The sequence below is a fragment of the Brachycentrus maculatus genome, unplaced genomic scaffold (assembly GCF_059751285.1).
Source record: "Brachycentrus maculatus isolate JH-2025_06_01 unplaced genomic scaffold, ASM5975128v1 h1tg000241l, whole genome shotgun sequence".
NCBI classification, from domain to species: Eukaryota; Metazoa; Arthropoda; class Insecta; order Trichoptera; family Brachycentridae; genus Brachycentrus; species Brachycentrus maculatus.
In genome coordinates, this window is record NW_028280992.1 from 220,220 (window position 1) to 232,616 (window position 12,397).

At 36.4% G+C, this 12,397-nt stretch overlaps 1 protein-coding gene across 1 annotated transcript in view; it reads left to right on the forward strand.

The window, feature by feature from the left end:
* Liprin-alpha (PTPRF interacting protein alpha) overlaps positions 1-12,397 on the forward strand; it is a gene marked incomplete at its 5' end in the record, with an annotated part of 159,083 nt that overhangs the window by 125,550 nt on the left and 21,136 nt on the right. Inside the window, 6 exons of the mRNA XM_088264993.1 lie at positions 210-497; positions 2,812-2,952; positions 4,838-5,007; positions 6,469-6,775; positions 8,821-8,931; positions 12,150-12,344. Coding sequence (XP_088121119.1) covers positions 210-497; positions 2,812-2,952; positions 4,838-5,007; positions 6,469-6,775; positions 8,821-8,931; positions 12,150-12,344 — 1,212 coding nt within the window. The remainder of the gene's footprint in view (positions 1-209; positions 498-2,811; positions 2,953-4,837; positions 5,008-6,468; positions 6,776-8,820; positions 8,932-12,149; positions 12,345-12,397) is intronic.

Consider the following 12,397-nt stretch of genomic DNA (forward strand, 5'->3'; position numbering starts at 1 on the left):
ACGCCAAAAATGTGTTAATAAAGTAAAGTAAGATCCGGGCCACCATTCTTAGTTTTATGTTTAAACCAACGATAGAATGTCACTAATTAAATTGTGCATTTTGATTTACTTTTCAATGTAAGAAGAATGACACTTTTTGCATGATCCCCCCAGTTTGTTTTTCTTATTGCGAATGTCTAGTCTGACCGGGTATGTTGGTTGGTTGGTAGTCCGGCGAGCTGAGCTCGTGGCAGCGGCGCGTGGCGGAGCTGTCCACCAAGACGGGCGAGCTGGAGGAGAACCTGAACCGGGCCGGGCGCGAGCTGGCGCGCAGCCAGGAGCAGTGCGCTAAGCTGCAGCGCGACCTGCGCGAGAATGTGGCGCAGAAGGGCGACCAGGAGGAGCGCATCGCCACGCTGGAGAAGCGCTACCTCAACGCGCAGCGTGAGTCCACCTCGCTGCACGACCTCAACGAGAAGCTGGAGCAGGAGCTGCAGCACAAGGAGGCGCAGTTGAAGGTACTTTTTTAAAAATATTTATTTACAGCAGGACCTCTATAATCCTAACCCCCGCTAATCCGAGCACATCTGAAATCTAAACACCCACTCATCCCTCCCGCGCTTCTTAAAAATGGAAAACCGTGCTACCACAAAAATGGAGAAATGCTTGATGCTGAAGCAGTATTCCCATTCAAGCATGAAGTCTGCCTTAAATACATGCCTAGAATAGGCTGACCTAGTGGATATTCCTTGGCGCAGTTAAAGGTACGATGATGGGGAAAATAGAAGGACGCCGAGGACCTGGCAGAAAACATACATTGTGGATTTGCAACATTTGTGACTGGACCGGGATGAGAGAAGTGGAGGACTGCGAAGCCTTTGCCATAGTGATCCCCAACGTTGGGAGGAGCTAACAAGGCACACGAAGAAGAAGAGTGGTTGCTGTATCAGAGATGGAATGAAGCAAGATGTGCTTCCAACCCCCAATCATTCCGTCCCTACTGGTGTACCGCAAGAATCAGTTCTAGGTCCTCTTCTGTACCTTCTCTATACCAAAGATGTAGAAAATACAATAAAGTCACATGGATTATGGTCTAACTGCTATGTGGATGACACTCAAATTTATTTTTATTGTAAACCAGAAAAGAAAGATGAACTTGTTGACTCTATTGACGGTTATCTCCCGGTGATGTGTATTTACTACAACTCGACTCTAATAACAAGAATATCGATATAAAGTATTATAGATATGCAATTTTTATATTCCTCTGTAATACAATTATGTTTCATGTAAAAGTATTATAATGTAAAGTTATTGATTTGCAGCGACGGAAATAAATAAATTGTAAAAAAATTGGGGATAGAGTCGCCTCATGGATATCCCGAAGGTCACCACCAAACCCTTTGAGTCGGTGTTTTATGGTCTGCTCAGCTCTACACTCACAATCAGGGTTGTTCTCTTTCCCCCACCCCCAGACTAAGAAGTTGTAGCAACCCTCCAGAATATTATTACAGTAATGCACCTTACTATTTTTTCTTCTCCATCGTAGTCCTCATTATTGAGGGTTGTGACCCTTGTGGAAGTAATGACTCTTCTCCAGTTATCCCTTGACTGCGCTGCACGTAGCGCTCCAACCACCGAGGTGCTTGCTACTGTCTTAACTTGATCGGTCCATCGTGTGGAGGATCCTCCTCTCCCTCTCTTCCCCTCTAACCCACTAATCACAGCCAGTCGTACTAGGCTACCCTCATTGCACGCGCAACGTGTCCAAAGAACTGAAGAAACTGTCGTCTATAAACATTGGCCAGAGTCAAGCTATCCAAGTGTAACATCTAACAAATGGACTCGTTGGTGCAGTTTGGTATTTTTAAATGATACTTTAATCTCTATTTTACCCTCTCCATTATTATCCGAAAACCTCTAAAATAAAACCATATGCATTTACCCACCCACATAATTTTTAAAGTCTAAAAATATTTTTATATGTAATTTTTAAAATATTTTCACGCTTTATAATTGTCATTATATCCTCTTATCCATACACAGTGTTATTTGTCTGACAGCTATAGGTGAAAAATAATTTTGATTGCTGTAGAAAAAAATATTTTGCTTGACAGAAGCCATGGCATACTTGAGTAGATGTTCGACTGCAATGCAATGCAGGTTGGATTTCTGCCAATTCCAAAATGAACTCAAGAAATACTCAATTTCAATTGGTCTGAGTGTTTGTGATGTATTTCTCATATCCTCCTATCCCATCCTTTCTTTTCAACTGAGCATATGTAATTGGATTATAACAATCTGTTTATGCTCAATATTTCCTTTGATTAACCCATATGCCTCTTACACACACAAATTATAAGTTTATATCTATTTCAAAAATTGTAAAACAAAATTTCAAAAATTATGATGAATGTTAACTGCTACTACAATAAAAGTTTATTGTCTTCTTCTAACCCTTATCCGCACCCAATGGTGCATAGGGCACTGCGTCATATAAACGCAGTGTTATCTTAATCACATTAAGGAAAGGTGATCAGCCCTATGTTTCTGATACCAGTGAAAAAATCACTTATATTTATATGACCTCCCCCTTGGAAATCGAACCCGGGACTTCCAGAATGGTAGCTGAGCATGCTGACCATTACACTAAGGAGGCGGACAAATTTTTTCATACCATGTGTAAAATCATCTATTTGAAAAATCATTAAACAAAATTTGAAAATGTTAACTGCTACTATGTACAGTAAAAATTTATTGTATTGTAGTAGCAGTTAATTGGAAGCTTTTTGGATATTGAAAGTGGAAATGATGAATGTTGTTGATTTCCAGCTCCAGGAAGAGAAGATAGCCGCTATCGAAGAGAAGCTGGAGCTGTCCTCCCAGAAGCTGGCCCAACTGTCCGCCTTGCCCGAGATGGAGGAGCAGCTCAAGGCCCGGATGGAGGCGCTCAGTCAGGTTGGTGGAAAGCCTGTAGGTTACACAGCCATTGGTCCTTTACTACATAGCTTTAATTATTTATTCATTGGGGGTACTAGTTGCAAACCTGATTCACAGGAAAAAAAATTCTTCACTTTTTGAGCAGTTAATATCTGCATAATCTATTTGCTTCCAAATTTTTTATGAGATAAAACTTTTTTTTACATTTTATGAACCTTTTTTTAAATTTATGAATGATCTTGTATTCGTTCAAGTTATAACTAGCCTTAAACGCAAGTATTCATGTATAACATTTACGAAATATTAATCAGTATGAGAATGCTACGGAAAAAGTACAAAAAATATACATATTTAATTAAAAAAAATTAAACTGAAGGGCTAGAATATTCATAAATACACACCATAAGGCGGAGACTGACCGGAGCATTTCGTCGTAACGTAACACGTTACAATGCGAGCATTTAGGCAGTCAGTACAGCGAGCCGAGCGCTTTATCCATTGTTTCGGATGCTCGGTGATGCTCGCCGCTAGCGATGTTACGACGTTTTGTTACGACGAAATGCTCCGGTAAGTCTCCACCTATACGTAAAAACAAATTGTATAATGGAGTTGACTGATTTTGCAACTTGTACCCTTAATTATTACTAGTAACTTCTACGCACTCACCTACTTCATATCAAAACCATACTGGGAATCCTCTCTAAAGAAAATCCGTTTTTATGTCTTCATTTTAATTTAAATTCATTTTTGAAAATCCCAGCTACGCCTCTTTATAACTGATCCCTAGAAATATACGAGTATAAAAAAGTATATTTCTACAGTTATCTGTAGAAATCTGTAAATGGTAATGTTTGATGCACCCAGGGCCAGATTTACACTATGAGCCAAAATATATTTCTGTAACTTGAGTTTTGGGAGCTGCGGGTATCGTTTTTTCTGGGTTTTTCTGCTTTGTGCAGTTTGCACTTTTTGGGTGCATTGCAGAATCCATTATCAGCAAGAAGTGCCAATGATACATGGTTTATTTAACCAGACTGATGTCAGCTTCTAAACAGCCCCAAGTAAACAAATAACTTAAATTTATAAAGTTTTTAAAATAACAAATCAAACGGTGAGTTTTTCTTTAATTATAACAACTGCCGTTAAATAATATAACATTCATACTATCACATGCACTACATCATTTGTTGACACCCTGTTTAAAAATTTGCAGAGAGTATAACGTAATGGCAGGATTTAAAAAGCAATGATTTTCCAGACTTGTATATTATAGGCTGAATTTTAATATTATAAATTTTCTTGAATTATCCTCTTATAAATATTTTCTTTGTTAAATACCTCATAATATTCAATCAAAAGTACTTTTATAAGAAGGAATTCAGTGTTTTTTTTTATCATCTTCATTATGCAAAAATTGAACAAAGTTATTCTACCACAAATTGAAATATAAAAAATCTCACAGGCTTGCCAATGTATATTTTTAATGCATTACTAAGCATGATCTGTACATTATTTCAGATTTTAATAAAACAAACAGGATAAAATGCATTTAATTTTTATCTAATGTTTGAGTTTGAATTTATATAACATATGTTTTAAAAACATGTCCCATTTGATTTTGCTCTTGTATTATAATCCCTATTTTATATAATGATAAAAATAATTTAGCTTTACTAACTAAATTTATAATCGTTTATTTTTATTTTATTTTTACTATTAATGTTTTAAAGCATGGTGTGCGCAAAAATAATTACAAATTGTCAGAAATGGACTCCGTTGGACAATCAATTATTTAATAATGTACAAATATTTCAGCCCTCTTGGCCCACACAATTGGGAGTCAATTATTCATATTTTATCCATAATTAGTGGAATTCTTTAATGTCTATACGCTAATCTGTGTTGTCATCTCTTCTAGGCACAAGAACGTCACGGATCTGCGGAGGATCGCATCCAGCGGTTGGAGGCCAATCTGGATGAGAAGAATGCAGAGGTGATGCGCTTGAACCAAAGACTTCGGATGAACGAGGAACATAACACCAGACTGTCAGCCACTGTGGATAAACTGCTCTCAGAATCCAATGATAGGTATGACGTTCAATATAACACTCAAAAAAATATTTTAATGTCTTAACATTAAATAAATTAGCAAAGAATGAATGAATAATTCATTCTTTACGATACAGTAAAATTCAGTGGGTTTTAAATTTAAAGAAATCAAATATATAATAAAAACAACAAAAATGCAAATACTTCAACTTCATACTACAATTCAATTACATAGTACAATGTCATACTACAATGATACCTATTTCGATAATATAGAAATATAGAAATAGGTAAAAAATAGGTACCGTAGAACAGGGCTACTTGAACTTTGATGTGTGAGTCTTTGATGTGTGAACTTGAACCCAGTACAAAAAAAAACATTTAGATCTGTATTTGGTCTACAATAATGAACGTATTAATATGATTCATTGTTTCCCTTACAGGTGACACTTATTGTCACGATACGTTCATTATTGTAGACTAAATACAGATTTAAATCTCTTTTTTGTACTGGGCTCAAGTAACACATCAAATTTCAACTAGCCCCGTCCTACGGTAACAAATTCATTGTGAGATTTTCACTTAATGCCTCCTTTCACTCGAGCGGAATAAGCAACACCTTTCCTCTCTGCTCTTGTGAAGGAAAATATTTTTACTATGTGAGAACGTGATCACGCATGATAGATCGGTCGCGCATCGATGTTTTCATCCATCAAGTGTACCAGGATATCATACACGCTAGATTAATAATAAAATTTAAAATTCTATTTACACCTAACAAATATATCGAAAAGGATTTTTTTTTCGGAGCCAATGATGATTGATTTTATTTTTATATTATTTTTTTAAAGAAATATTTGTGTTTTTATTATTTACAAAAATACTTCATTTTCATACTATTTCTATGAGCCTTAGCGGCTCATTATTTAAAAATAGGTATCAGATTGTGGTAGAGTGGGTTCGAACTGAGAAACTCTGACTCAAGAGCATGCGACACTAACCACGGGACCAGAACCCGGACCAACATTTAGCAGGTGTTTAGGTTAATATTTTGAACTTAATATAATTTGAAAATGAAAATATACAAAACATGTGTTCGACCAATAGCCACTTAGGGGATTGAGGCAAGAGCAGATACTTCTAGAACAAAATCTCGACTTCGAACCTCCGAGATAAAGGCTCTCCGATCCATAACCGGAAACATATTGCGAGACCGAGTAAGAAATACCGACATCCGGAGCATGTGTAAGATGGAGGATATCGTGAGGTGGGGACGACAACGAAGGCGATACTGGAATGATCATGTAAACAGAATGTCAGAAGACAGACTTCCACGTATCGCCCTTCAAGGAATCCCTGAAGGACGCAGACCTCCAAAAAGGTGGAAAGACAGCTGGGAGTCAACATCCCAAGAGCTACAAGCGGAGGCACAAACAGATCCTTAGGATCTATAAAAAGAATAAGATAATTTGAATGTACAATTGATAATACTAATTGCAGATTACAAGTTCACCTGAAGGAGCGCATGCACGCGCTGGAGGAGAAGAACGCCCTGACGCAGGAGCTCGAGCGGTGTCGCAAGGCTGCCGAGGAGCTGCAGGCCGAGAAGGCAGACGTGGCCAAGGAGCTGGCCAAGTGCCGGCTGGACGCGGAGGCGGCGCGCCGCGCGCTGCTGCAGCAGGAGATCGCCTTCAACATCCAGCAGACGGACGCCCTGACGCGCTCGCTGTCGCCGGGCGGGGGCCGAGACCAGCCCTTCTCGCGCAGCACTAGCCATACGAGCTTTGACACCCGCCACCAGTCCAAGGTGACAACCTCCACACTTGTTGTTCCTTTACTCTAATGTGTAAAGGCAACTGGTCGTAACTCAAGTTATGGCTGTTTGGCTTAACACGGCTCAAAGCATAACTAGCCTCTATCATATACAATCACAGATTTTGCTCTATCTCTTTCCTTACCGAGATATTCATTATCCAAATAGCCGCAAAATTGTATTTATTTGATACATGTTTTGGCAAGAAGCATCATTTTAATTTAACTATATACTCGTTTATCCCAAAACTGCTGTTTTTAACTTGCAGCTATTTGCCTTTGCATATTAGTACTGCAACTCTGCCGTCCTTTACCATTTACCGCCACCTTTTTGAAAAAAAAATTCCCTCTGTACTGTTGAATTTACTTGAATCATACCTTAAAACTGATTACTCTAATCGTGCCATTTAATTTTTTATATTAACAGATTTAAAAAGCTTTTTCATTAATTGTCACTAATTAAGTCACGTTTTGGTAAAATGTATCCATTTACAATTTTAGTTTTACGTAGTAAATACCGCTACTTCTTAAAATCTATTTTTACACGTGTTTCGATGGATTCCGCATCATTTTCACATACCATACGGTGTTTGAAAACGATGCGAAATGAAATTTGAGATTTTAAGGAAAAGTGATATTTACTGAATAAATCTTAAGAATGCAAATTATTTTTAAGACATTTTTTTATTGAAAATAATTTATTTTTATTTTTATTATTTACACAATTATTTCAATTTCATACTATTTCTGTGAGCGTAAGCAGCTCATTATTAAAAATAGGTATCAAATTGTGGTAGAGTGGATTCGAACCGAGAAACTCTGACTTAAGAGTCCGCGACACTAACCACGGGACCACAATCCGACACTTACCTCAATGAAGTAAAATCTTAATCGGTTTTAGCCTACACTGTTTATTTTATTAACAAATTGAGTCAATTTTACTTACTTTTTTAGATTATTTTAACGATTTTAGAAACATGTTTTCATCTTGCAAATTCTGACCATTTCTATTTCACTTTCCCTGTCATTGTATAGGTCTGCCATTGATATCCGAGGTTAATAGTCACCGAGCAATATTTGTATTTTCCACTGCATGTGCATAAATAAAAACACAAAATAAAGGTCTGCAATACCTCTCATTATATGGGATTTTTTTGTACCAATGTTATCAATGGCCGACCTGCATCTTTTCACTTTTGGGCTGGTCCACACAAAGGTTATGGCTGAATCTCTAACTAAAATAATGTTAAACATGCTTTATGTTTTGCCTTTTTCCAAATTCAATTTCACACAAAGTAGGTAACATATAGGGAGCTTGGAGCTGCCTACCTGTGTATCCCACTTAAGCTTCTCTTTAAAACATTGTGGTTTTGATGACAGGATTTTTTTTAGTATTCATAATTTTCATGGTGATAGTTTATTAATGTCTATTTTTTTCTTTTTAAGTTATATTATAGATGTCTCAACATAGAATTTTTTTTATATAAACAAAAAAAGGAAGTTTGGCTATTTTCATATGTGAATATGTATTATTCATTGATTCGGCATTTATTTTGTGGAATGACATGTTAATTATTTAACAAAAAAATTAAACGCTTGTATGATACAATGTACTTGTATATTTATCCGCCTCCGTAGTGTAATGGTCAGCACGCTCGGCTACCGTTCTGGAGGTCCCGGGTTCGATTCCCAGGGGGGGTCAAATAAATATAAGTGATTTTTTCACTCTAATATTTATTCGATATTACCCTGGACTGGTACCTGAAGCGGAGGGCTGATTACCTTTCCTTCGTGCGTTAATGATCAAGATAACACTGTGTTTGTATAATGCAGTGTTCTATGCACCATTAGGGTGCAGATAAGGGTTTGAATTGAAAATTGAAATGATATAAGTGGTATTATGCAAGTGTTTAATTTTTTTTAAATAATCTACTGAGAACTTTGCGCATCTCTGTTGACACATCTATTCAAATAAAAATATAAATGGGTGAATTGGTATTAACCCTGACTAACTAACCGGGGGTGTTGTGTGGCCGGCAGCTGGACGGCATGTGCGGAGGGCGCGGGGGGCTCGGGGGCGGCGAGGGCGCGGCCGAGTGGGAGAAGCTGCAGCAGGCGCACGTACTGGCCAACGTTCAGCAGGCTTTTGATGTTAGTAGTGATGCGGAGGTTTGTTCTGTGTGACTCGACGTGACGTAACGACACCAAATACATACGCAAAGTTGACCACGTTTCTAGCCCAAAGACTTGCCAACTATAGCACATATTGCCCATTTATGACTAGAGTGTCACAACTCTAATTTTATCATTTTTCAAGAGACGGCTTTGAAGCGCTGTAACTTTGTTGCTTGACAAACAACGAAGTCTTGGCAATATGTTTTTGTACAATAATAGCCCAATGCATTAATATGATTTTCTCCAGTCCAACACTTTACAAAAATTACATTCTAACACTCTAAATTTGAGTTTTTACTATTATTAGCTTAATCATCAAAAAATCAAAAGTAAATTAGAAAAATCAACTCACATTTCTACTGAATCCAAGTTGCTAAAGGTTCAACATAAGCATGTTACTATGTAAATGGGGATATCTCTTTATATCTGTAGGTACAGAAAGACAATGTTGAATGTGCAATGTCAAAATAATAAATGTCAAACTTTCCGCATATGTATTCACAACATTTTGAGTGTGTCCAAATACTTGTTCACAAAATCTGGATTATCTCCAATTACAGGAGTTATTTTCATATTATTTTTTGACATCTCATCAAAGATGAGGAAGAATATACAAGTCTGGGCATTTACGGGAACATATATACAGAACTTCCAAGAATTTGAGTAGTGTGGTTGTCAATAATGGGTAGAATTGGTGAATGTTACACGTGTGTAAAGTGATCACTTAAACCAGCCTATGACGGTCGTCAGCCCCGTAAATGCCCAGACTTGCATATTCTTCCTCATCTTTGATGAGATGTCAAAAAATAATATATGTATTCATTTTTAACAATTTAAGTTTAAGTTCGAGGTGTAGAACATAAGGTGCGAACTTTCAGCATACATACATTCCTGTTTAATTGTATTTTCAACTCAAAGGTGTTAGTTCAATGTCATATACAACAAAATATGTATGTTTAAGTTCAAGTTGAACAATTGTGTATTTATTTCCCGAAAACTGGAAAATATTTTAAACTCGACATATTTATCTCTGCTGAACGTTTGACATTGGATATTGAAGGTTTGACATTGTTTACCTTGTACCTGCCGATATTACTATGCATATATGACTGAAGCGATGTATTCTATCTCTTTCACTGTTGTTTCTGACTTCTGCAACATACTAATTTGTTCAAACTGCACATTTGTTTACCTTTTCATAATACCTTGCATAAATGGAATGGCTCAATCAATATGCTGGAATGGTTATGGACGGATGTTAGGCACCTTTACGTCATGTCACGTTACCAGACTGCTTGTTTTCACAAAAACTAATTAAGACTAATTCTTTACTGAAAACAGAAGTAAAAATTTAGTCAGTTTATTTTATTTGCTTTTAATTCTTTATGTATCATCCATTTCTAAAAAAAACTATTTTCTTAAGTTTTTCATTTAAAATTTGTGAGTTTCTTTATTATGTTTAATTAATTATTTCTTAGTACTCTATGTACCATATTACATTAACTATGCTGCCTAAAATATCGTATATGGCAGGGGTTCCCAAAGTGTGCGCCGCGGCGCCGTAGAAAGTAAATAGCCCTGGGGCGCCTTGAGTCGATCCTCTATCATTATCCGAAACCACAAATATTGTAGGGTACCTTTAAAGCAACAATTAATTTTTTGAGAGCTAGCATCTTTCTACCCAACTACTATTATTGTCGGTACCTGCCTATTTCTTTTGACTATAATATATAATACATATATAGTGACATTGTCTTTTCCAAATAGCTTACTTAAAGTAGGGCGCCGTGACAAAATACTAAACTTGTGCGCCGCGGGCTGTCAAAGATTGGGAACCCCCGATATATAGTATAGTGGTTAGCATGTTCGGTTACTGTGCTGGATTTCCCAGGTTTGACTCCTAGAAGGTTAAAATAAATGTAAGTGATTTTTCACTCTAATATTTGTTTATTATGACCCTGGACTTACATTTGAAGCACAATACTTCATATATTTAATTGACAACCAAATCAACATTGCGTCTATCTTATGTAGTTACTGCCTTACTGTAGTAAATGCAATTACATACTTCGCTCTCTCCTTTCAACAACGTAATAAACAAAGAAACTTGATTTTTCAGGAGATCGTTTTTAAAGTTTAAAAATATAATACAATGTATTAAAAATAAATATCAAGCCACTTATTGAACTTTTACCTGTGCAAAAGACTTTTTAGCTAAAACCTGAATGTTTTTTTTCCATTTGAAATATAATAAGTTTATTAAAAAAAAAATTAAACAATACTTTTTCTTCAAAATGTAAAACACTTTCTGCCCTGTAGCGGGTAAATATTAAGTTAAAAATATGTCGCTTTTGTTGGGATATAGTACATTTTCTGGGCATTCCAAAAATACGCACAACTGAAAATTGTCAATTTTTGATATATGTTCTTGAAAGGAGTGAGCGACATGTGAATTACATACCAAGAAATAGTAAAAAAATAAATTATTTGAATTTGCTCTGTATGAGTTGGGTTTTTGGTGCATTAACTGATAAATATAATTATGACTTACATATATATAATAAAACACTTTTTTATGTATATATAATAAAACACCTTTTTTATATTTTTCTTCTATCTCATGAACTTAATGTGTGAACTCATCCTATAAAATTATTTTTTAAATATCAATCTAAAATTAACAGTATGTTAATTATTTTCCCAAAACGATAATTTTGCAGCTAGTATTTTTCTGAATTGTCATCATCTAAGGTCAGAAATTTCCATGCTCGGCACACTAACCCAGTAAAAAGCATCAATAAGAATCATTTTAAGGCCAAGATCTTAAGACGAACAAATTCAAAACGCAAACGGCTGCGCTAAAAGCTGGCCGTGTGTCCGCATGCGATTTTTTTAGAATAAATATTGAGTTTGATTTCTTTTTTGGAATGTATATTGAAAAAATTTTTTTTGGAATATAATTATTTTCACTTTTTTTAAACTCTACCTTTCAATAATACTTTTATTTTCAAAACCTTATATTTATTTCTAATAAAAACTAAAGAAAATAATTCAAGAAAAAAATTCAATGACGTCAAAGGTCAAAGAAAATTAAGTTCCGATTTATGGTATGTTAGGCCTTAAATGAAGGATCTAACCAATATTGCGATGAAATATAGCACGAAAATAATTCTGTGATTCTGAATGTGTTGTAGAATGACGACGGGGACAGCATATTCAGCGCTGTGGCCGAAGCCCTCTCTCCGGGAGGGGGTGGCGGCGGACACACGGACGCGGCGGCTCTGGCCCTCATGCTGCAGGAGCAGCTGGACGCCATCAACAACGAGATCCGGCTCATCCAGGAGGAGAAGCAGACCACAGAGGCAAGGGCCGAGGAGCTGGAATCCAGGGTGAGTTGTACTTCAGGGTTGTCTGGTAGTGAAAGTTTATTTCCAAACAGAAA